The 26,770-nt window shown below is 46.1% G+C and overlaps 1 protein-coding gene across 5 annotated transcripts in view; it reads right to left on the bottom strand.

Annotated features, from left to right (window-relative positions):
- Positions 1-26,770, bottom strand: part of Gfra1 (GDNF family receptor alpha 1) — a 224,311-nt gene that overhangs the window by 52,494 nt on the left and 145,047 nt on the right. For all 5 annotated transcript variants that reach the window (XM_052761096.1, XM_052761095.1, XM_052761094.1 and 2 more), the window contains one exon: positions 14,263-14,599. In XM_052761096.1, coding sequence (XP_052617056.1) covers positions 14,263-14,599 — 337 coding nt within the window. The remainder of the gene's footprint in view (positions 1-14,262; positions 14,600-26,770) is intronic.

Raw genomic sequence — 26,770 nt, 5'->3', positions numbered from 1 at the left:
TAGGAGGCACCGAGTGGGGGCTGACCTCCCTTTGAAGGGCAGACACCTATGTGGACCCTCCACAGAGTGAGCAGGTGCCATGCGCCATGGGAAAGTACGTAAGACCCAACCCCAGCTGCCCTGTTGCTGCAATTCTCCACCCAGGTCTTGATGTCCCCAGTTAAGGCATACAGTCATGTGACACCTCCCAGGGCAGTACACAGACCAGAGCCTCTCTCCCTACATCAAAGGAGCCCTAGATATGCATCCTGCAGTCCCTCCTTTGGAGGTTCTTCCCACTCTGACCACCCAGAGACACTGTGGCAGGTATCACACTTCCTTCACAGGAGGGGGCAGTCCAAAGGAACCAGGGAGGGTGTTTAAGACCCACAGGAGTACAGGCTTGGCAAAGAGGTAAGATACTTGCTGGGTTTTGGAAGTGCTGGAGGCCAGTGCCCTCTGTATTCCTGTGAAGAAGCACAGCCAGCCTGTCTCCCATGTGGAGCAGGGAAGCTCTCCTGCATGGCTTGGTATCAGAAACCCAGTCAGACGATGTTTGGTGGCACTTCTTGGACACCCAGACACACCCCTTCCTGCAACCTAGATGACATTCTCAGCCCAGCCCAGTCCACGCTCCCTCTTGAGACCCACAGATGTGTACACAGAGGAAATAATGAAAGGAACTGAGTGAATGCATCAGCTGTCCTTCTAGTCCACTACTCAGGACACAAAGACTGCTCTGAAGGTCATTTGTGGAAGGAGGGTTTCTCTCCAAATAATTGCCCTCAAGCCCTCTGTCTGGGAATACATTTTCAACTGTAACTCAGGCCACTTGACTCCATTTCAGGCCAAGGTCAGCCTATGGACAACTGGTTGCCTCCTCCTTCTTGCACAAAATGAGGATTCAGATTTGACAGGCAGTGGGGCTACCCCTGAAAGGATCTAAGCAGGTTCATTGTTACTGCATTGTTATGGTTTAGAATTAAGAATTTCCCCAAGGCTCATGTGTTCAAACCTTTGTCCCTAGTTGGTGGGACTATTTTTGGCTCTGGAAACTTTAGGAGCTATGGCCTAGATGAAGGAAGTGGGTCACTGGAGTTGTGTCCTTGGGAGCTGCATCTTGTCCCAGGTCCCGCACTGTCCTGGCCGTCATGCCCAGATTCTGCCACAGGTTCCCACCACCATCATGCTGTCTCCCCACAGGGCCAGAAACAGAGCAAGTGATCACCTGCTGTGGGACAAAATAATGTCTTCTCCCTTGAAGTTGTTCCCTCAGACATTCCAGTCACAGAGCAACACAGCCAACTAACATATAAGCCTCTTAGTGTCCTCCATGTCACCGGACAGGAACTGTCACCTGACTTGATAGCCCTTCTCAGTGAATTCCCAAGCCTTCCAAGCACAGTTCCTTTAGTGTACCAAGGGTTTCCCACTCATTCTTCTTGCCCACGACTAACTTCTTAGCCTCAATGGCTTCCCTATGGTTTATGTCCAACTGGCTAGACAGTCCAGACCCCAGCTACGGCATGTCCTCTCTCCTTCCCACCCCACAGAGCTCAGACCCCAGCAACACTGATCTAAGTGTGTTCCTTCTCAATCAATCTTTTGAGCTGAAAGGAGGGTATGACCACCAGCCTAGAACACCGGGCCAGAGTTTAGCTCTCCAAACACGAACCCAGTAGCAGCAGGAGCAGCAGCAGCAGCAGGAGCAGCAGCAGGAGCAGCAGCAGCAGCAGCACAGGCCTTTCCACTGTAGACTCTCTGGCCCCATGCCAGACCTCCTGCATCAGAACTGATGCCAGCCAGCTCAGGCTGAAGCTGGACCACCAGTGACCCTTCTGAGATCTTCCAGAATCATCTCTCCAGGCCTTCTGCTGCAGGACAGATACCCACCCTTACCTGCCTCCCCAGTACTGAGGGCACCCCACTCATCTTTTACCCTTTAGCCCCACAAAACATCTGACTCTCTAGTCCTTATGACCCACCAAATGAACCCACCAGCAGCCACAGCACACCAAACAGCCAGTCTAGCAAACCAAAGAGAAGTGTAACAGTCACAGGCCTTATTTGTAGCTGAAGGTGGTTTAGCTTGAAGTCCTAATAGTGAGCTGATCTCTGGGCCTTTTCCTGTCTCTGCAGAGAGGTCTCCCAGTGTGGTGTCTGACTTCTTTGCCAAAGTATCCTTGAAGGGAAGATATTTCCTCAACCCAGATCACTGTCCTAGGAAGCTTCAAGCTGTTAGATGGAGCCAGATTACTACAAGAGGAATTCCAATGGCTGGGTAATCATAGGAACCTGCCATTTCTGAATCTACAGGCTGAGTTAGGCTATCACTGTACCCTTACACACACACACACACACACACACACACACACACACACACACACACACACAGCAGAGAGTCGGGGAGGGCTATCTCCAGCACCCAGCCAGCGCTCTGAGCCTGGGACTTACTCGAAGAACCTCCTCAAGCCCCAACCTCAGAAAAAAGCTTTAACAAATGTTTCTAGACACAGAAATTTACAACTGTCAGCATAACAGCTCAGTGCAGTGGTGAAATCCTCTAGCATTCTGGAAAGGAGAAGGGCCGCTGATGAAGGTGCCATCTTCAGCAGGGCACTTCTCCCAGCAGGACACCATGCAAATCCGTATTCTGCAGCCTGCCTAGCAGCCCCAGAGCCTAGTACAGCTAACGGCAAAGCCTGACATTCTGAGCATTCACCCTGACTTAGCGCTCATCTGTAGCACAAGTCTTATATGGTCTTATTAGTAAAAACAAATCCAAGGCCAGTTATTGGGGTGAACTCTGGAAGATCAGAGAAGCAGAACAAGCCACAGCTAACCTCACCTTACCAATTCCTCAGCTGAACCTGTTTCCTCAGACTGGAAGCCTCTGAGTCCTCATCCAGAATGAATCTCAGCTGAACTGCTGCTCAAAGCCTAAAAGCTTAACCGGGCCTAGTTCCTGGTTCTCATGCCTTATATACCTTTCTGCTTTCTGCCATCACTTCCTGGGATTAAAGGCTCACTTTCTGGGATTAAAGGCGTGAGTCACTATGCCTGGCTGTTTCCAGTGTGGCTTTAAACTCAGAGAGATCCGGATGGATCTCTGCCTCCTAAGCAATAGGATTAAAGGCGTGTATGCCACCATTTTCTGGCCTCTGTATCTAGTGACTGTTCTGTTCTCTGACCCCAAATAAGTTTATTAGGGTGCACAATATTTTGAGGAACATAATACCACCACACTCATCCAGGACCTGCTCCCACGGACAGTCCCTAGGCACACCCTGCTGACATGCAGGTCAGGCTCGGGGCAGGTGCACCTACCCACACTGCCTCAGTACAGAGACATTGGGAAAGATGGTATATATGAACCCAAGTCTCCAGCCCAAGATTACCCCAGTCCATCCAATGTGGAGTTCAAAGTGAGATCCAGGCCCCCTGCTAGTCCATGGAGCCTTACTGGGGTCAATGTGGTTGTTCTCCAGTCAAATGAAGCTCTTCTCTTATTCTTAGGAAGGCCACAGGGGGTTGGCCAGAGGCCACCTGCTGTGAAAATGCATCAGACTGAATGCAGGAGCCACCTAAAGGTCTTCCCTCCAGACACAGGTTCTGAAGAGTGTGAAACTCTTCCATGCAGTTCCCTTCATATTTCTGCTGTTGTTTTTGAGAATCCTTCTAACAAATAGATTCTGTTATTTAAAGTAACACACAGGCTTCTTGATGTTATTTTTAAGTGAAATGTAAATGGAGCTTTTCATTAGCATGTAAACATTCCTTCAGCTTTGATGTATACAGGGAGTATTAATAGATTTAACCCATATAAACAAACCCCCCTGGGATTCCCAGTGATGTTTTCAAGAGTGTAAAGAGGTCTAGAAACAAAAAGGCTGAAGATTTTCTACTTTAATGAGAAATGAAATATATTTCCAAGAGGTACAAGATGCTAAGGTCTCTGACTTAAAACACTTTTCATTGAAAAGAATTAAATAAAAAGTGAAAACGAAGTTCCCTCCAGCCTCCAATTTCACTCCTGTTCAGTGTTTCTAGCAGCCACGTGGGCAGCTTTTAAGACAGGCACCCTTGACCCAGCAGCAGGAAGCACAGATTCAAGATCTTGGGCTCTGCAGCCCACCAGGCCTCCTGAGCTCAAATTCCAGTCACAGCACTTGGGTGACACAGAAATGACTTGAGATCTCCCATCCTCGCCCTTCCCACTCGAGCTTTGCTGGAAAGAACTCAGCACAATGTTTGGCACACCGTAAATGTCAAATCAATGTTGCTCACCCTTACCCTAACCTCAGCTGCTGCTGACATTCACACATTCCTGCAGTGATGTCCCCAGGCTCCTGAGTCCCCTGGGACAAATCACTCTGCCTCTAGTTGTGGCTTGCTTCCCAATGGGATGATTCATGAAGCCATCCAGGGGAGGATGTGTAGGTTCCATCCTGAGTCAGTGAGCGCCCTTTGCCTGATCCCTCATCAGACTGACTCACACACAGCACTACCCCTGAGCGCCCCCTATTTGATGTGGTCACTTTGGGTCACTGAAGCTGTTACATGCCCACAAGGCTGCCAGTCATGTCCCTGCTGCCTACACATCCTCAACAATAGTGAATCTCACCAGTGTGGGCCCAGCAGCCTCATGGCCAGCTCTGCTCACATCTTACTGCCTCCGTGTATGTTAATCACTGCATATTCTACAAGAAATGTTCCAGAGATGACACATACCCCCACACACCTCTAGACATTGTCCACTGCCTCCATCCTCCCACTTTTCCTGGAAGTCCTAACACCAGAAGGGAAAAGAGGGCTTTATATAAAGCTTAGCAATGTCACCTCTGGGAACACTGTTAGCATTTCTATGAGCTTCTCAGTGGTGTGGATGAACAGTGTTAGGCAGTGGGAATCTGCTCCCCCCACCCATGCCCCCATGCACACATCCAATTTTAAAGGTCTCTGATGTTATGGGACAGAAATGTTACATCTGGAAATTTTTGTAGAAAAAAAATGAAGAGTGCATATGCCTGAGAGACCTCTGTGCTCTGTGGCAGCTACTGGCCAACACGCTTGCTTCATTTTAACCTCAAGCAGCCTTGTGAGGATTCAATCAGTGGTCCCACCCACAGAAGGGAAACTGGGTTTCCAGCTGCCCATATTATGACCACGATGGAAGTCCAGGTCTGTCTCACTTGCTCGACACTGACAGCTGTGATGAGGAAATAAAATCCCAAGATTCCAGCAGCGTGTGGAGCTTTTCATGTTGGTAGTTCTTTTAAATTCTTGTTTTCCATGGATGTGAAATTTTCTGCATAATTAATCACCTTTGGAAATTACAGAGAAATTTCCTATTCACTGAGTTGGAAATGCCCATAGAAACTAAAATGGCAGCATGCTCCACAGGACAGCCTGGAGGTGTAGAAACCTGAGATGGGGGTGGGGATCAGGACGCCACGTCTGTGTGAGACCCAGGCCCATGCTGGCCTAAGAGAAGGCCACAGTGGTAAAAATCAGCAGAGGAGGCTCAGGGAGGATTCCAGGAATAGATGGACGGGGAGGAGAGTACACAGTGGCTCCAGAGGTGGTGATCTGATGTTCATACTGACCAGGCTACCCCTGCCTTCCACAGGTCCTAATTGAACACATGACATGCCCCACTTCTGGCTTACAGGATACTGGAAAGGACAAGTTCCAGGTACACGAACGAGAATGCCCCAGGTCATGGGCTGCAGGTGATGTGTCAACTACCAACTGTGCATGACCAAAAAAGGAAATTCTGTGCTTAGGAAACTGCAGTCTCAGCTTAGGAGGCAGCAAGCAGTCTGGGGGTACCTCCCACCCTGTCAGCAGGGTCTGGATGAGGACAGTCTGGGGAGTGCCTCCCACCCTGTCAGCAGGGTCTGGATGAGGACAGTCTGGGGAGTGCCTCCCACCCTGTCAGCAGGGTCTGGATGAGGACGGTCTGGGGGTGCCTCCCACCCTGGTGGCAGGGTCTGGATGAGGACAGTCTGGGGGGTGCCTCCCACCCTGTCAACAGGGTCTGGATGAGGACAGTCTGGGGGTGCCTCCCACCCTGGTGGCAGGGTCTGGATGAGGGTGGGTCCTTAGGAAGCCTTAGGTCTCTCTTATGCCCATCCTTCCCCACTCTCTGTGCGATGGGAGAAGCAGCCTTGAAAAGAGGCTATGGGCAATGGAAGCATCCTGTCCTTGGAATCAGGTAGGGATCTGAGAAGAATAGAATGTGTCTGCTTAGCTTAGGTCTGGGCCTGATGGAATGTGATCCTGGTCTGTGAGTATAGGGACCACTGGTGGGCCTCTTCTGAAGAGGAAAAGTTAGCTGTATTGGGCAGCAGAGGGGATATCAAACATGGTCTTCCTCAGCTGGCCACAGCTTTAGACAAGGTGGTCTGAAATCCATGGACCCAGAGACCTCCCCATTCACTTCCTCTTCCTCAGTGCTTCCAGGGGAGACCCTAAGGACTTGTCCCACTACACCATCCCCCATCCCTGTACTAACAGGATAGGCCCATGCTATCCATTTAGCACAGAATTTTTCGGTAATGAATGAAGTAGCCTTGGGGCAGTGGGGAGTTAGGAAGACAAGCCTATTAGATATGTCCCAGGAGTAGGACAGAAGCATTGGTTATTTAGAGCTAGTATCACAGTGTGACAGCAAAGACTCCATCTAGACCCTGAGATGCACAACCAAGGTTCCTGACGTGCACTGCTTTTGGCTGGGTGAGAACCAAGGATTGAACTTGAGTGACAATGCAGTGGGATCACACAGAATGAGCCTGAGTGTCTGGAAGAAATATATATGACCAATATGTCCAGGACCCAAGCTGTCATACACACTCAGTTACTGTAAATAGTGTAAATAGTAAGTTAACAATAATCATTAAAAAAATCAGTGTGGTCTTGTGGGTGTTTTTTTTTTCCTATTTGTGGAAACAACCGGTTCAGAGGCAGTGAGCTGCCACAGAGCATGCAGTCTGTAGTAAGCAGAGAGAGCTCAGGAGGAAATGAGATAAAGCAAGAACTTAATGAGCATGTGTTACCTGAGAAGCCATTTTCACTTTTCAAATGATGCTAAGAGGCTCTGATGGACATTATGTCCTAATCTCTATGAAAACAGTCTTTAAAACTAATGCAGTCTTAGTTACTGAGCCATGGAGAGTGTCTGGACTCAGGACCATCATTCTGTCTGTCTGGAACTAAAGGTAGGAAGACTGAACAGTGTGGGAACACTGTATTATTCTCAGAAAAAAGAATCCTTTGCAGCAAGTGGCAGTAAGCTTGCTTGTCTTTGCTTTGAGGTCCTTCTGTCTCTCTGCCGTAGAGACGGGCTGTGTGCTTCCCCTACAGACAGCTGGTATGACCAGAGACTGAAGTAGTCCCATCAGTGAGGTCCCATCAGTTGACAATGCTAGTGTGGTCCCATCGATGAAGCATGCAGTCTAGTGATGGCCATTATCAACACCCAGGGGTGGGTTGTGCTTTACTTCTCATGCCTCCCTCGTATTGCCCCAGGCTTCTCTACCATACTGCTCTGTTCCATGCAACTCATCCCCTGAGCTATTTCAAACGCTGGCTTCTCCAGGAAGCCTTAATGAGTTGGGTGTTCTTGTCTCTGTTCCCCTAAAGCACTTCATGGCCCCCTGACCAGAGACTACCATGTCCTGATGTAAGATGTGTGTGTTGGCCTCCTTCTCTAAAATGTGAGAGTCTAGGTTTGTATTCTCTCACAGTAAGTATAGATCAGATGGGTGGATGGATACATGTATGGATGGGTGAATACGTGGATACGTGGATGGACAGCGGCTAGATGATCTGCAATGAATAGGTAATACATAGATAGATGGAAGAATGAATAGACAAGACAGATGAATGGATGGACTATCCCACAGAGGGAGGGATAAAAGGACAGGATGACAGAGGGCTCGACCCTCTCTATGATAAATCCAGTGTCCCTCTGAGCATCCCTCTTTGAGTAACTGAAATCACTGACTACCACCTTTCCCTTGTCAAGGCTGTTCACCCACCCCAGCTTCACTCAACTCTCCGATTTCCCCGAGGCCTCTTCAGAGACTTTCATCATAAACTGGAAGTTTCCAAGTTTTAGCATGTAGAAAATTTCTTTACTCGCCCACTGTCCAGGAGACCAAATCTCACCACACCCTTCAACAGCAGCCTCTACACAGCCACTTCTACTCTCCCCCATTTGCCAGCCTTGTCTCTCATACCTACTTGCATTTTATTTTTGTTCATTCATTTACCCATTCAGCAAATAGTTATTAATTACATTAACTGGCAGTTAAGTTTTCTAAACGTTTATCTTTTCCTTTGGATCCTTCTTACCTCTCATCTAGTCCAAGAACCCCCTAACTGGCCTTCAATCCTCTCCAGACCCTGCCCACCTGACCTCCTCTGATACTCTCCAGGTCTTGGAGAGACAGAATCTAGCATGGTGCTGGAAGCCCTGGGGTTTGGCTTTGACCACTGAGTTTCCCATCTCCACCCCCTGCATGCTTCCCAAGCTCCCTTCGGCTTCACTCTCTCTGTTTCTTAGTCACCAATGACCTGAACGCTCGCTCCACTCTTGGGCTTCCTGGGCATTTTTACCCCATTCTTCTTCCGTTTGCTTTCCTAGTCAACAACGGGGAAGAAAGTTCTGGTGCTAAGATTCCCTCCAGATCCAAAATCAACACAGTAGGCAAATATAATAAAAAGGAGTCTCTAATTCTTCCTGTCTTCAGGCCAAGAGTGGAGAAAGCGACTCTGGAGAGTGTGGGGACAGACTGGGGGTGGTGATGGTGAGGAGGCCCAGACTGGGACATCGAGAGATCCCCTGGGCTTGGCAAGTGTGAGAGCGGTGGACAGAGAGAAGAATGCAGAATAAATCTATTCAGGCTTTTATTAAGCTACTGATCCCAGAAGAAACAAACTGCTTCATTCTGGCTTCTGCCAAAGGAGAGGTAAGAAGAGAGGTACAGAAGAGAGCAGAGAAGTCCGTTCCTGGTTCACACACTCCTGAGGAGAGGCCCAGAAGAACTAATGCTCTCCTCACCCGAGAGCCAAAGACAAGGGGCAGCGGGTGTTGAAGGAGATCCTCGCCCGGCTTTCAAGGTCCAGTGAGTATGCATCGTGCAGACATGTGCACTTGGGGGAGAGACAGCTTGCCCAGGTGGGGTGCGTTAAAAACCAGCCGTTTGGCACTTTGAATGTATTGCTAAAGACACTCATCTGAAATGAAAGCAGCTCAAATGGACTGGAAAATGTTTCACTTATAGTTTCTCATATTCCCAAACCTTTCTTTCCATGGTTCAAAAGTTTGCATTGTCTAATTGCTGATTTCCATTTGTGAATGAATCAGTGTAAAATAAAATTAAGTGCCAAATCAATCTACCAAATTAATCTCGTTTTAGGCATTAATTATCCTCTCAGCCATTTTCTTGCGAACTCACCACATGTCAAGTCGAGCTCAGATCTAGTGATGTAGCATTCAGTTTTTAACACGGGAGCTTACACCAGGAAGTAGAGAGAGTCTTGATCATTAGCACCCACAGCTTACTGTACAAAAAGGGTCTAATTTCAGGTAAATGAAACATTTTTCTCATCTTTTAAAGGTGCTCAACCACCGTTGGACTAAATAAGCCACAGGGCGGAAATTCCCTCCATCATTTTGTGGCATGTTCCCTAGTTGTCCCAGCTGACAAATTAACAATGCTACACTTCCTTTATATGTAAGAGGGTCACCCCGAGTGTGGCAAATGAGGTATTAGATAGGGCAGGAGCTCAGAAACTGCATGCACTGTTCTTCTAGAACTACACCAAGGGACTTCTTAAATAAATCTGACCAATTTCCCTGGTTTCTAAGGTATAATCATAGCTGAGTCCACAGGAGAAGGAAGAACCACATACCTGGCGACCAAATGAAGCTACTATTTTGAAGACTATGAGGACTTACAGCTTGGCACCTGGAGGAGGAAGAGCAGGAATATCTCCAGGAAGGCAGGAGAGGTTCAGAGAGAGGGGGTCCTGAAACCCCTGACTCCCTCCTTTAAAAAATACTTTTAGATTTATTTACTTTATTTTTATGTGTATGGGCTTTTGCCTGCATATATGTATGAGCACTACATGCTGCCTAGTACCCAATGAGATCTGAAATGGGTCCATTGTTATAGGTGGTTGTAAGCCCTGTGTGGGTGCTGGGAACTGAACCTGGGTCTTCTGAAAGAACAGTAAGTACTCTTAACAGCTGAGCCATCTCTCTAGTCCCAAATGGTGTGTGTGTGTGTGTGTGTGTGTGTGTGTGTGTGTGTGTGTGTGTGTTTGGTTTTTTTTTTTGTGTGTGTGTGTGTGTTTGTTTGTTTGTTTTTTTGGTTTTTTTTTGTTTTGTTTTTGTTTTTTTGAGACAGGGTCTCACTATGTAGCCCTGGCTTGCCTGAAACTTACTCTATGTAGACCAGGGTGGATTCAAACTCACAGATATCTGTCTGCATCTGCTTCTTAGGTGCTGAGATTAAAGGCAGGCTTCGCCATACCCAGCTTCCTTTCAATATTCAACATTACTAGAATAGTCTAGAAGTAAATAACCATGAGCCAGCATTACTAAATGCAGAGAACACACTTTCCCTTAGCATTCTGCCAGGCAAAGGGGAACCTGGGACACTGTCCATGGTGGACAGCTGGCTCTGGCTGAGGCCCCCAGAACCCAGCCCTCTGAGGCACAATGCCTTACTGCATACCCGGGTATCCAAGGCTGCAATGTCTCTGCTGCATGCACAGAATGGTCATTTTGGCTCCAGCCTGACCATTTGGGGACAGCATAGAGTAGCGAAAGCCACAAGACAGGTGGCCTGCTTGGCAGCCTCAGGCTCCCTCTTTAGTTGGCACTGGAAGAAGACTGAGGATGGGACTACCTCTGTGATTCTTCAGAGCAAGCTGGAGCAGCACGCTCAAGAGGAGATTCTCTTGGCAATGGAGTAGCCAAGCACCTGAGTGACTAATTAGAGCTAAGAGCAATCGAAGCAAATCTCTGGTATCCTGAGTCGGAACCCAAGTGCAGAACTTACTCTAAATGTTGGGATTTGGGAGGAAGGGCAGGAGCAGGCAGAGTATAAATTTTAATAATGTATATAACATAGTTTGCATCAGGAATGAAGGACATGCTTCCTTTAGGCCACACTAGGTACTGTCAGCCTTCCAGGCAATAAGGAAAGCAACCAGAAGCAAGGTGGCTTGTGAGCTGTGGTGCTCCAGGGGAACCGCTGTGCTCCAGGGGAGGAGCGTGGAGCTTTCAGATTCCATCACAGCCAACGAATAACACCTCGTGCGTGCTGTGCTCCAGAGAAGCTTGCAGGCCTAAGCAGTCAAGCTCACCCCTTCCCCAACCACCCCAGAGGAAAGGAGCCTGTCAGCTTCACTAAAGAAGAAAGGAGGGAAAGAAAAACAAAGACAGAGGCAAACCTCAAGTTGCTGTGTATCTGTTTGAAGGCTCAAGGCAGAGAGAGTCGGTTTTACGCAGAGGCACCCTGGGACCCGCGGGAAGGAACCCTGAAGGCTGCAGTAGGAAATCATTACTTTCAGGGTGGTTTTAATCAGCTTGAGCAGCTCTTTGATAGGCAAGGATGTTAAGGCAGGAAGGGCCCTTTGCAGAGTCTGAAGATTCAGAGGGGGTGGTATTTAACACTCGGTGTCTCCTGCCACCCCTCCCTGTTGGGCATGCTCACACATGCTTCAGCCGTCGAGGCAGAGCCAGGGTTGGGCTTAGACGGGTGGGTGATTATAGCCGGAAGCCCATAGAACGCCAGGCTCCAGCCATTTACCAGCTGCTGCCCTGGTTAGGTATATGGAGGCGTCCTTAAGCTGGACTGAGAAGAGATGAAATACGAAGTATAAAATTAAAGAGAAGATTAGCAAAATCTGCTGAAAGAAAACACCACTAGCCAACTTAGCAGCTCCAATTACATTTACCCACGTTGCACATGGAGTGGGAAATTGTGAGTATTAAGTCCAGGCTCCGGAAAGAAATTACGGGCTTGATAACCTAACAAGGGGCAACGCCAGAGAAGTCACCTTCCTGGGAGAGACTCAAGACGGTATAAAACCCATCGGTCACGTTGAGACAAATTTCCCTTGGTGGGGCTCCCTGATGAGCCTAGCTCTGACTCCTCCCCAGAGCAGCAGCAACACTGGCACCAGTACCAACCACCCCCAGATGTCACTGCGCTCACATGGCTTCCACCCCACTGTATTGTCGTGGCTTCTGTCCATGGCACTCTGGCCTTGGCAGGGTTGGAACACTCAGGGTTAGGCAAGGACTGTCTTAGTCTCCTGTCCATTTCCATTTCTGCCCTCTAGGCTGAGTCTCTCCTGGCCATGGGATTCTCTTCGTTTCTTGAACTTGTTCTTGTGTAGGGTAACTCTGAGCCCCCGGGGAGCAGCTAAACAATCATTATCTATGGGTTCCTCCTGTCATGTCCCCAACAGCCTCCAAGTCTTCAAGTTCCCAGTGCTCCTTCCAGTTCAATTTAACAAATTTACAGCAATCCAAAGATTACGTCTTTAGCAGAACATGGTAGTGTGTGTAGGTGAAATTCAACACTTACAGTAGGCTTCTGGCTCACATGAGTGTGCCATAGACCTTCCCTGGAAGTTCTGGGCAATATTAATCTTTTATAAGGGAAGGATTCATCTCCTTGGCCAGCCACTACTCAATGGAAGATGTTGATCCACTCCTCCATTTCTGCCCTGTTTATCTTTCTTCCTTCTCCAGTAGGACTCAGAGCCCAGGCCTCCTTCCTCGACTCAGTAGCAGGTAGGAAGATATCTTAGGGATGAACTGTCTGGCCTGTAGTCTCAATGGAGATGCACAGATAGGAATATGTGTGTGAAAACACACAAAAAAAGGAAGCAAGAGGCCGGGCGGTGGTGGCGCACGCCTTTAATCCCAGCACTCAGGAGGCAGAGCCAGGTGGATCTCTGTGAGTTCAAGGCCAGCCTGGGCTACCAAGTGAGTCCCAGGAAAGGCGCAAAACTACACAGAGAAACCCTGTCTCGAAAAACCAAAAAAAAAAAAAAAAGGAAGGAAGAGAGGAAGGGAGGGAGTAAGGAAGTGAAGGAGTAATGAAGGGAGGGAGGGAGGGAGGGAGGACGGATGGACGGACGGATCTTCAGCATAAGGTAGTTAGTTATACATAGGAGGACTCTCACTTCCCTTTGGTCACGATTAGAGCTAATTTAAAGAAAGAATGAGGTCCCATCCCACCAGAATAAGACCAAGAGCTAATTAGAACCAACACATCAGGCACTGTGTTTTTTCTGGACTTCTAGTCTTTAGAAACAAAATCTATGATCATAAAACAAGTAGGCACCTGGCAGTGTCACCCATCTGCCTACCATGTCCACCGAGCACAAGGGATTTACAGAGGCCTTGATGTCCCCTCTACCCAACCCCAAGGACCAAGTGAAGGTGGTATAGATGTGATGTCCTGCTGAAATCTACAGCTCAGGATCCGATCTGTTCTTCTGAAAGAGACAAGGCAAGCCTCTGTGCAGAGCTAATCTCTGCTGGCTGGTATCTATTGGTTTCTAGCTCTAAGTTCTGGAAGGATGTACATCAAATTGTCAACAGGGCTGGGGAGCTGGGGTGAGAAGGAGCTTCTGGTACAGCCGCCCCCCCCCGCCCCCGCCGGCCTCCACACCCCCTGCCTCCCCTACCACCAACCCTCCCTCTTCCCCACCACCAACCCTCCCTCTGCCCCACTCCCCACCTCCACACCCTTTTCTCCCCACAAAATGTGTTCACGTACTCCTTCAAATGTTAAAAATAAACCAATAAATGGTCAAAACGAGAAGGAAACAAATGTTTTCTACGTCACCCCCCCCCCCACACACACACACACACACTAAAGGCTGGGCACAGCCAACTCCCACTGCCTGGTCTCTTCCAGTGTGCTGCACCTGCAGATCAAGAACTCCTTTCCAGGCTTGGCCGCCCCTGGGAACCCGAGCGAGCACATACTACAACCTCACCTCACCCGGGTGCCTCCCTCACCCTAGAGGGCTCCATGTAAGCAGTGGACTTTCCCCTTCTGCCTCAAAGCATCCCCCAGGTGTGTGCAGAGCAGCTGCGAAAGCCTTGTTGCAGAGGTCAGACTCCTACCACTCCACTCAGAGGACCTGCCCTGAGAACAGCACAGAAACCTGGGCTCTGGCAGCTAGAGCAGCAGCCAAGGCTTCCTCTGAACCGCATCCGTCACCGGCTGCCAGCACACTCACCTGCAGATGTAGTTTGTCCTGCAGGAGTCCTGCAGGTTCAGGCAGTTGGGCTTGTCTCTTTCTTCATAGGAGCACACAGGAACGATAGTCTGTCGCCGCCGCTCAGTGCAGGCAATGTCCCTGCAGGAGCAGAAGAGCATTCCGTAGCTGTGCTTGGCCGGGACCTTGTCAAAGAACTGCCTGAGGGCCTTGTGGCACTTGCGGCGGTTGCAGACTTCATTGGACATGCTGGTGGTGCACGGGGTGATGTAGGCAGACCTGTACTTCTTGCAGGTATCATCCAGGTTGCAGGCCTTGGCCGCATCCAGGCAGTTGTTCCCTTTGGAAATGTGCTCCACTGCAATGCGGAGAGAGAAGAGTGAGAACAGTGCTTTTGAGTACATCTGCACCGGGATCTCGCCATTCACCTGCCCAGCACACCCTCTAGAATTCAGAGTTTCAAACCTGGTAGCACAATGGTCAATACAAAGAGAAGTGTTAGGGTGCAAAGGCTAAGAGCCTACAGTAGTCCCTAGATGTCTTTGTGAAGCTATGGATCCAAGCCTGGGGAATGTGGGCGCTTGCCCAGCTACCAGTAAAAAAGGCAACTGGAGAAATGTTTCCAGCTCCTGCTTGGTAAACTGAAATCAGGATCAAAGAAAACAGCAACAAATTATATACTTGTTCATGATACAGTATATAAAATGATATGCTGAATGCAAGTATAATTGCCATGCAATCCTCCAGGAATATAATTATGTAATAAATGAGTATAGAACATGCTAATTACTATATGATTACCGAGTAATTACATGGTTATTTGAGCCCAGAAGACAAAATATTATGCCAGCCTCTCTAAACAGGAAGAAGCAACTCCAGAGAGTTTGTATCTAAGTTTCAGCTCACAGGCCATTGGAAGAACACCAGAATAAGGCACATAAAATTTCGCAAACCTCAATTACCACTTAGCTCACCACATCCAAAATGTCGGCTCTGTGGACACTGAAGTTCCTGATTAGAAAAATCCAGATAGGATTTTGGATAGAACTTCTCTGGGCTTGTACTCCACAGGCTTTAAAAATATCACAGAGCATATGCTACCTTCTGCTCAGGATCTCTATGGCCAGGCTGCCTGGGAAACCAGTGCTTCCCACTGTGGGCTGCTCTTGTGTGGTCTGGATGGGAGTTTCCAGGAGTCAGATCCCATCCACCGGGCAGCTGCACATGCTGCCTGGGCCAATGGGGAAGTTTCAAGTAAATGGACTAGGGGAACTGCGCTCAGGACCCACGCTCTAGTTTCTTTGTTGGGACAAGCACCTTGACAAAAAGACAAAGCAGGGAAAGAGTACATTTGGCTTACTGTTCCAGAGCACAGTCTATCATCGAGGAGAGAAGCCAAGATGAGCTCTGAACCAGCCTCTCACATCACACCCACAGCCGAGGGCAGAGAGAAGTGAATGCTGAGCACTTGAGAGCTTTCTTCACTGTTACACAGTTACTCCTGTTCCTCCTCTCCTAGCGGGCTGGGTCTTCCTACAATCAACCACTTCAATTAACAATCTAGACTGCTGTGGGATGTCTTTCTGTACGCTGTGAATATGTGTGTCTCCCATTGGATAATAAATAAAGCTGTTTTGGCCTATGGCAAGAAAGCTTACAACCAGGCAGGGAATCCAAGCAGAGATAGAGAGAGAGGAAGGGCGGAGTCAGGAGAGACACCAGCTGCTGCCCAAGGAGCAACAAGATGCCAGCAGACGGTAATGCCACGGCCATGTGGCAACTTATAGATTAATAGAAACGGGTTGAGTTCAGCTATAAGAGCCAGCTAGCAAGAAGCCTGCCATAGGCCATACAGTTTGTAATTAATATAAGCCTCTGAGTAATTATTTTATAAGTGGCTGTGGGACTGTGGGTGGGAGAGATTCCTCTGGGCCTTGGGGCCAGACAGGACCAGAGAAATATCCTGCTATAATAGACAATCCCCAGAAACATACCCACAGACCAACCTGATAAAGACAGTTACTCAACTAAGACTCTTCCTTGGGTAATTCCTAGGTTGTGGCAAGTTGACACTTAAAAGTAACTGTCACATCCCATGTAAAGGAGTTTCTCTAGAGAAAGTAAAGGAACCTTCCAGAACCCACTGATAAGGTGGCCCATAGCAGCTGATAAGCAGTTATACCAGTGGCCCTCAAGAGCAGGCAGGGGAGTAGCAAACTAGCACTCTACAGAACAGATTCCCAAGCAATTCCCTACTCAGGCTCAAGCTCCTCTCTATTCTCTTTCTTTCTTAGCATGTTCTCTCAATTGACGGAAGGCACCTGGTAAATTACAAGAGGTCAGAGAACTGACAAGAAAGAACATAGTCCAAGTGGGCTGGGTGGGGCTGAAACGTAAGGCAATGGGTACATAAGAGTATGTGGAATATTACTCTGCCTTAAAAAGGAAGGAAGCCTTGCAACCTGTTACAATATAGAAGAAACTTGAGGACATTAGTCTTAGTGAAATGAGTCATTATCTGAAGGAAAAACAAATGTGATTCCACTCATGTAAGGATGATAAATGGTCCAACTCCAAGAAGGCTGCTGGGCTGAGGGGAGGTAATGGAGATAGTTGCTACTCAGTGGGAACAAGATTCCAGCTTCAAGTTGAGTATGTTCTTCAAGTTGAGAGGTCTTCAATACAAGAACCTGTCTAAAGTTACTGATCCTGTACTTAGTCTTACATTTCTGCTAGGGGGTTGCTGAGATGGTTCAGAAGGTAAAGGTGTTTACTGTCCAGCCTGACCCGAGTATGACCTCTGGAACCCACATGGTGCAAGGAGAGAGCCAGCTAACACAAGCTGGCCTCTGACCTCCACACCATGGTACTCCCTCATCATCACCCCCAACACACACAAAATAAATCAAAATATAATAACCATTTTAATTGCTAGAAGGTAAGATTGCATAATAGATATCCTTACCACAACCTCAGAAATAGCTTTTACAGAACACAAACATAAAGGCACACAAAGTAACCAAAATTTCAAAGAGTTTTTCTATGGAAAAAAGTGGCTGGTTTTAAGAAAGTATTCCAAATGGGAACCCACTTTATAGCCTGGTACCACAAGCCGTGAGCTACTGCACTGTCTGTGGTCTCCGAGACCTGCAGGTCCCATATGGAGGGCGGCAAGAAGACTTCTAGCCTTTCATAGTGAGTGATGCAGCTGTTCCAGAGATCCACCTGCCTCTGCCTCCTGAGTGTTGGGGGGACTAAAGGTGTGAGCCACCACTGTCTGCAATTTCTTTTCTAAGTACAAGGACTTATGCACCCCAGGCTGGCCTTGAGCTCCACTTGCAGCTGAGGATAATCTTGAACCTCTAATACTCTTGCTTATCATCTGGAGTTCTGGGATCACACGTGTGTGTCACGTGAAGTTTGCAGGGTGCCAGGGCATCAGGCATGCTACACACTTGGCCGACTGAGCCCTTGAGATGTCGAATGCTGGGCTGCTAGATCCAAGGATAATTTGTGGTTTTGCGTGTCTATAGTCCTCTAAGTTTATACATCGTGAATGCTTTATGATAACTGAAAATAATAAACTTATTTCATATCATCTGGGATAGGCCCTTAAGGCTAGATGATAGTGGCACCTTCGTGTCTGTACTGATGTCTAAAGTCTGCATAGAACAAAATCATCTGAGACAGAAGAGGCTAACACATAAGGAATGTCGCCAGTGACACATGACGCAGCAACGCATACAACCTCAAAGGAGAACAATGGAGATGTCACCCCATGCACCAGGCATCACAGGCCTGCTGAACTAAAACGAACCTGGGCTCACATCTGGCACCAGGTTCATTACGATGATAAGAATTCACTAAGTTCCAGCGGAACAATGTTACATTGAACTGTTATTCATTTGCATTCTGTTGATTTCAAAGTTTAATCTTTTACTATTTAACTTGTGTTGCTTTTACAATGGTGTGAAAACAAGCAAAGGCTCTTTCTGCTTACCATCTAAGATGATATTACAATAAAGTAATAAGTCAACCTATGACACCCACAAAATTTCTTTTTCTCTGGAAGTAATCCATACTGCAACATACAAGCTTAAGAAACACTTGCCAGGCGGTAGTGGCGCACGCCTTTAATCCCAGCACTCGGGAGGCAGAGGCAGGCGGATCTCTGTGAGTTCGAGGCCAGCCTGGTCTCCAAAGCGAGTTCCAGGAAAGGCACAAAGCTACACAGAGAAACCCTGTCTCAAAAAACCAAAAAAAAAAAAAAAGAAACACTTGTCTGGTATATACTTCTCTGTTCCCACAACATTGTTGCCTATTGAACATTTTTTAGAATTACATAAGCTATTAGCTTCTCTGTCTGTCTGTCTGTGTGTGTGTGTGTGTGTGTGTGTGTGTGTGTGTGTGTGTGTGTGTTTGCGTGTGTGTACAAATGTCTGCATGCATATGTGGAAGCGAGGTCAGTATCGGAAGCAGGTCAGCTCTAGCACCCGTCATCTGTTTGAGACAGGCTCTCTCATGGAACCTAGAGCACATACACACCCAGCTAGCCTGGCTGGCCAGAGTGCTCCAGAGTCCTGTCTGACTCCTCTAGCCCCAGCACTGGGATCACATGGTCATACTCTGCCATGCCAGGCTTTTATGTGCGTGCTGGGGACCTAAACTCAGTTCCTCACCCTTATGCAGCAAATGCTTTGCAGACTGGGCCATCACCTCTGCCCAGCTCTTTTTTCCTCCTTAACGTTATAAAGAAAAGAAAAGCAATATTCTAAAGGCAAAGCTTTGTACAAAGTAGAAACAGTAAAGTGTGTTATGTCTGAACCAATTGTCCACAGCTAACTTAGTTTAGCAGTAGCTGTGACTTTGCCTCACTTTCTGCTGATTCTATTTTCTTCCATACATTAAGCCTTGCCATTACACCATCTCCTTACTGTAATTTCAAAGCCTGTGACAAATTCTAAAGTGTACAACCTGGCACATTTGGAGGGGCAAAACCAATTTATTGCCACCTCACAGGTTATAAGTGACTTCCGACACATTTCTGACCCTTATGAAAGGGTCAAAGACTTCCACTACATTTCTCACCTCGATGAGACCAGGAAATCCAAACACAGGGACCCAGCAGAGGCAAAAACAAGCCAACAACAAACTCCCACTCCATACAAAAACAGATGTAAAAATCTCCCACAAATTTGAGCGAGTTGTTTAGCAATATGTTAAGAAGACAACACACTATTTCCCCAAGGATCCAAAACAAGTTTGATGTTTAAAATTCAATGTGATTCCACAGTAACAGAATTCAAGAAGAAAAAAATACATTACTTTAGTAGAAAAAAAATGTGTTGAGTGAATTCCAACACTCACTCAATACAAATATCCAGCAAACTAAGAATAGAAAATAATTTCCTCAGTTTGAGAAAGGGCAGCTATGACACACAGATACAATTATATCATCGTAAAATAAAGTCTCTGCCTAAGATCAGGAACCAAGGACGCACATCCTCACCATTCAGAGTCAGTTCCATAGTAGAGGGTCTTAGCCTTTGCAACAGAGAAACAGAAATAAATAAAAAAATACTAGAGAGGAAGACAGACAGACACACACACACCCCTTTAAAAAAACCCTAAGAATATATAAAACAACTGCTAGAATAATTAAATTTAGCTGTCAAATATACAAAATTAATATAAAAATCAATTGTACCTTTTTGAGGTCACAAATTTATTTTTTGTTTCCTGAGTCTAGTGCTCCTCATATGCACATGGGTCTGTGGCTACCCCCTGGGGCATGGGCAACCTACCAGGGGCCACATCCCCAAGAGAGCAATTCTGCCTCTGTAGCTTGAGTTTTCCTGACTGGCCCACAGTCAAGACAAATCTCTAACACCCGCCAGTCCCACAGCCACTCAAACCCGACCAAGTAAACACAGAGACTTATATTGGTTACAAACTGTATGGCCGTGGCAGGCTTCTTGCTAACTGTTCTTACAGCTTAAATTAATCCATTTCTATTAATCTATACCTTGCCACGTGGCTCGTGGCTTACCGGCATCTTCACATGCTGTTTCTCATCATGGCGGCTGGCAGTGTCTCTCTGACTCAGCCTTCCACTTCCCAGCTTTATTCTCCTTGTCCCGCCTATACTTCCTGCCTGGCCACTGACCAATCAGTGATTTATTCATTGACCAATCAGCAACACATTTGACATACAGACCATCCCACAGCACTTCCCCTTTTCTTTTCTTAAAAAGGAAGGTTTTAACCTTTACACATCTCCAAAGTCAGCTTGGTATATTTGGGAATTTTGTTCTGTATGGCAAATGTGTTGCTGATTAGTCAATAAATAAAACACTGATTGGCCACTGGCTAGGCTGGAAGTGTAGGCAGGATAAGGAGGAGAATAAAGCTGAGAAGTGGAAGGCTGAGTCAGGAGACACTACCAGCCACCATGATGAGAAACAGCATGTGAAGATGCCGGTAAGCCACGAGCCATGTGGCAAGGTATAGATTAATGGAAATGGATTAATTTAAGCTGTAAGAACAGTTAGCAAGAAGCCTGCCACGGCCATACAGTTTGTAACCAATATAAGTCTCTGTGTTTACTTGGTCGGGTCTGAGCTGCTGTGGGACTGGCGGGTGAGAGAGATTTGTCCTGACTGTGGGCCAGGCAGGAAAACTCTAGCTACAAATGGCGTCCAACGTGGTGACAAGAGTTTCCACCTAAAACCTGAGAAAAGAGATTCTAAAACGGAGCTAAAAACAGTTCCTAGTTGTCTTTTTCAAGTTAGCGGCAGCCTGCCGGTTTGAGCTACTGGCGGGTTCCTAGCGTGCGTGCATGCTCGACCTGCAGTATGGCGGGAATGAGGCCTCTGCAAGTGGCACATTAAGCTGTGTGGTGGATTTAGCCTTTGCTAGTACAAAAAAAAAAAAAAAAGAGGTTTCTGGGCTACACGCTGCTTGGATAAAAGCATAGACCCACGATAGCTCCCAGAGCTGGTGGTAAAGTACCATGCCATATTGGGAAGCTGAGGTGGGCGGAGCCAGCAGCCACAGCTGCTGCAGCTTAAAGCAATAGATTCACAATAAGACAGATTCAGATGTAATAGTTTAAAATGTGTGTAAAATATACATAGGCTTAAAAGAGACAAAAAAAGGTGATATATACAGTATAGAAACAAATACATAGTTTTAAAAAATAAAGTCTTTAAAGAGACAGTAAAATTAATATAAAAAATAAGTCACGTGAAGATGAATATTACACAGAGAATCTGGATTGTGTTGTCTTTGGGATTTTTAACTGCAGAAAAACATTTGATTGCAAAAGCTGTTGAGTTATGCCAAAATGTATATTTTAAAGGTACCTTGACTTCAAAATTTGGATGTAAAGATATGTTGCTTTGGAAAGGAGGCTCTGCTTTTGTTTCCACAGAAAGCCAGAGGCTATGGATTTGTTCCAGATTAAGACACATCAGGTTTGACCAGCCAAGACCACCTAAAAGGTCTCCGATGACACCAAGGCCCAGATGATCCAACATCTAGAACCGTTTCAAGGCAACTGGCTCAGACGATACACCCTCATGGGCTATTCCATAATCCAAAAATTTTCTTTGTATCCCCATAAGCTATAGCGCCCCCCTCCAGCAGGAAGTAGTAAGAGAAGCTACGCCCAAATTCCCAAATTATATGTAATTTTCCTTTGTTAAGGTTAAAACCTTCCTTTTTGAAAAAAAAAAAAAAAAGGGAAGTGCTGTGGGATGGTCTGTATGGCAAATGTGTTTCTGATTAGTCAATAAATAAAACACTGATTGACCATTGGCTAGGCTGGAAGTGTAGGCAGGATAAGGAGGAGAATAAAGCTGGGAAGTGGAAGGCTGAGTCAGGAGACACTGCCAGCCACCATGATGAGAAACAGCATGTGAAGATGCCGGTAAGCCACGAGCCATGTGGCAAGGTATAGATTAATGGAAATGGATTAATTTAAGCTGTAAGAACAGTTAGCAAGAAGCCTGCCACAGCCATACAGTTTGTAACCAATATAAGTCTCTGTGTTTACTTGGTCGGGTCTGAGCTGCTGTGGGACTGGCAGGTGAGAGAGATTTGTCCTGACTGTGGGCCAGGCAGGAAAACTTTAGCTACATGCCTCCCTTGGGAACCATTAATTACCAACAGCTCCTCTGACAGGGGCGCCTCCCTAGTCGATGTTGAAATGTTGAGTGGCTTGGTCTTGAGTAGGTCACAGCCACAGCTGCTGCACTGATGCATCCAACAGCCATGTCATGTCCACAGTCAGCATTCCACATCACAAGTTTAATTAATTAGCTGACAAACTAATATTTATAAAGTGCAATGTAATACACCTAATATGTGCTCAACATCGTGGGATGATTAAACCAATCTAATTAACACACCTATCCCTTTTATATAATAATTGCAAACCATCAGGGCAATTTAAACTGCAATTCCACGTACAATAGTAGCAAATAACAAAAAATAAAAACATATGTAGCATCTATATACTGAAAAGTCAAAATCATTGCTGATAAAAAAATTAAAAAGACTAATAAATGGAAATATATACCATGTTCATGGACCAGAAGACCCAATATAATTAACATGTCAGTTACCTCTAAACCTTAATGTTTTAGAATTGGCATTCACATTCTTTTTTTTTTTTTTTTTTTTTAGGTTTTTCGAGACAGGGTTTCTCTGTGCAGCTTTGCGCCTTTCCTGGATCTTGCTCTCTAGACCAGGCTGGCCTTGAACTCACAAAGATCCACCTGCCTCTGCCTCCTGAGTGCTGGGATTAAAGGCGTGTGCCACCACCGCCCTGCGGCATTCACATTCTTAAATTTACATGTAAATGAAAGTGATTCAGAGTACCAAAAGCAACCTGAATAAGGATGAAGATGCTCAACAGCCATCAAGTCAATGTGGTGTAGCATAGGCATCCACAGACTGGAGCGGACGACAGGTCTCAGGAAGGTGTCCACTTCAGGCACCCACAGTTATTTGAGTTTCGAAAACAAATGATACTAAAGAAACCCAATGGGGAAAAAATGTCTTTTCAATAAATGGTGCCGAGCTGGGTGGTGGTAGTGCATGCCTTTAATCCCAGCACTCGGGAGGCAGAGGCAGGCGGATCTCTGTGAGTTCAAGGCCAGCCTGATCTTCAGAGTGAATTCCAGGACAGGTTCCAAAGCTACACAGAGAAATTCTGTCTCGAAAAACAAAACAATAACAACAACAAAAAGGTGCCAGAAGAAGGAAAAGACAAAAATCCCAAATTTTCAACCCCCACTTCACACCATGTATAAAATCAACATAGGATAGGATTATTGACTCAAATATAGAAGCTAAAATCATGACTGTATTAGAACATAAAATAATCTGGGCAGTCAACAAACATTATAGGACCATATAAAATAAAAAAAATAAATCAAAGAAAAAATTTCTCTAAGTTAGAGTTCATAGAAATTAAAAACTCCTGTTGGTATAAGGACACTGATAAGAAAATCTTACAGAAGGCCTTAATGGGAAAATAGTCACAAACATGTATCAGACAAAGTACCACCATCCAAAATATATGAAGAATGCTTAAAACTTAACAATGAAGAGAAAGTATCCTCTTTAAAAACAGACCAAATATTTTAACATACATGTCAGAGAAATAAATGTGTAAATGGCCAATAAACACATGTTAAGTATTCAACATCATTAATTATATAAAAAAATCAAAATAAAACTAAAATGAGATGTTTCACTCAACAATTGCAATGGTTAAACCTAAAGTCCAGTAACTTCAAATGCAGAACGAATGTGGAGCTTCTAGAAGTCCAAGCACACTGGGGAAAACTTAGGTGGTGTCTTATGAATACCACACACACAGTCTACTCAATGATCATCATCATATCAGTCATGCACAAATATCTACAAGAAGAACCCATGACCACAAACAAGACTTGCATTACTGAAGATACCCCACAGGACTTGGAGGAATCGAGGTGGAATGAACCTGGCAGCTCCTCCAGGACTAACCCTCCTAGTATCAGAAGGTCCTATGAACCACAGCAAATGACTAGCCAGGTAAGATACCACCAATGGTGTAGTAGTGACACTTCATCTTTAGGGCAACCAACAGCTGTCTAATTGGACTTAAGACCCACTCGGTATAAGGGAATCCAGGACTGGTACTGCAAACCCAGGCAAGCCCCTTGGCAGAAGAGGTCACATACCCTAGAGGAGAATCTACTACTGTTCTTTTCCTAAACTAAGGTAATTTCTAACTGTATTCCAAATACCTATCGATATATGACTCACAGACAAATGCAGCTTCTTTTTGCAACACATGGAGACTATAGAGAGGTACAACTGGTCAAATGCATCAAGTAAGTGGCAGTAGTGGGGCTCAGACTCAACTGATATCTCCAATATAACCCCTACACCTAAGGCTCAGGGACAACACACAGAAGGACAGAGAGGTAAGAGCCAGAGGACCTGGAAAGCTGTAGCAGGCTTTCTTTTGGGCCACCAACCAGCTCCCAAATCATGACATGGGGACTTGTTATTAGTTATGAATGCTCAGCTTTATCTTAGCTCTTTGTTTTAATCTGTTTCTCTTTATCTACATTTTGCCTCAGGGCTTTTTAACCTTTCTTTATTTCTGTGTATCTTACTTTCCTGCTTCCTCCAGTGTCTGTCTGTCTGGTGGCTGCCTGGCTTCTGGCCGGGTGTGTGTGCCTCTCTTTCTCCCTCGTTCTCTTCATTCTTCTGCTCTCTCTTGTAACTTCTAGCCTAGATTTCTCCTCCTACTTATTCTCTGTGCCTGCCAGCCCTGTTGATCCTTTCTCTGCCTGGCTATTGGCCGTTTAGCCTTTTATTAGACCAATCAGGTGACTTAGGCAGGCAAGGTGAAACGGCAACTCATTTTTATACAATTAAGCTAATTCAGCATAAACAAATGTAACACATCTTTACACCATTAACAAAGACACCAGAAACAAATGTAACACACCTCTACACAATTAAAGTAATATTTTACAGCATAAACAAATGTAACACATCTTTACATAGTAAATATTCATAACAGACACTTGCTGCTAGATTGACGGTGCACCCCAGATAGGAAAGATGCCCCCATGAACTCTCAACAATATGGTCGCCCAAACAAGACCTGCACAATGACAATGACAATGTCACAAGGCCCACTTTAAAAGTAAGTGCTGCATGTGGCCAATGGCTATGGAGAGAGAATCAGTTTTCTCCAGGAACTAGCTCCTGTACAGGTTGTCTAATCCTAAGTGGTCAGCCCTGGATACATTTAAGCAATGCTGAAGGACTCAGTGGTGTGTGTGTTTAGAGCACATATATGTATGTAGCAACAACAGTTCAAAAAGAGGTGATGAGTTTGAGAGGGAGACAAGGGAAGACTTGGGGGTGTCAGGAGTGATGTTAGTACCCATGTATGAAGTTCTCAAACTATAACCAAAAATGTACTGATGTATCATTGACAGGGAACCAGTCTAAAAGACAGACAGTGAAATACCACTGAGAAATAAGAAATGAGAATGAGTCAACTATGAACACAATGGCATTGATGAATCACAAAAACGCTATGCTGGAAGGAAAAGATGAAAGCCTTAGGCCTGAGCACACTCAGCCTTTTGACACTGTGACAAGATGTTTGTCATCTACAAAATTCATACTTGAGAACCACACAACTGAGTATTGGTAAGAAAAAAATCAATCATGTTTTGAGAAAGTTAACAGTTTTGTGTTGGGCTGCAGCCATTACCTCCCCTCTGCTGCAGCCATACCTCCCCTCTGCTACACATGGCCCTTGGACACGGGTTACACTGGCCTGCTGGGGTAGAGAAAACTTACATTCTATGTAATTCTCTAGGCAAACACAAGAGAAAGAGAATAATTACTCCTAGAGATGGGCACAGAGATTGACTGGAAGGAGCTAGAGAGAACGTTCAAGATTCATGGCAACATTCTGTACCCTGACATGGGGCTGGGTATATAGTTTAGGTTAAAACCTGAGCGTATGGTGCAGACAAGATTTGTGACTATTTAAATATTCCATCCCCACCCCACCCCAAAAAGGAACTAGGCCAAAGGTGAACACTGTGAGCAGAGACTGGCTCTATGGAGCAGCTAACTGCTGGTGGGGGTTAGTGTAGGGCAATGTGCCCCAGTAGGGGTATCTGGGGTCTGATCACATTGGACGCCACTTGTTAAGCAAATCCAAGAGTCTGTTAAAGGGCATCAAGGATTTATTAAGATACAAAATGGGGAGGTATACACTCACAGACACAGAACAAAGTAAACAGCCATCGTTGTCCTCCATCCTGCCCAGGGGTGAATGGAACCAGTCATGTGGTCTGCAACCACCCTAAGAGAGAGCAAGCATGTGCCCCCTCCTCAGTTTTAAGCAGTCACGTACCCAGAAGAAAACCACGCCTCTATCAGGCCAGATACCCCAAGGTCATTGGTGAGCGAATTCCCACAACACTGAAGTATTTAA

The sequence above is a fragment of the Peromyscus californicus genome, unplaced genomic scaffold, assembly GCF_007827085.1.
Source record: "Peromyscus californicus insignis strain IS unplaced genomic scaffold, ASM782708v3 Scaffold_4__1_contigs__length_199733344, whole genome shotgun sequence".
In the NCBI taxonomy this organism is placed as follows: domain Eukaryota; kingdom Metazoa; phylum Chordata; class Mammalia; order Rodentia; family Cricetidae; genus Peromyscus; species Peromyscus californicus.
This window is presented reverse-complemented; position numbering and strand designations above follow the sequence as displayed.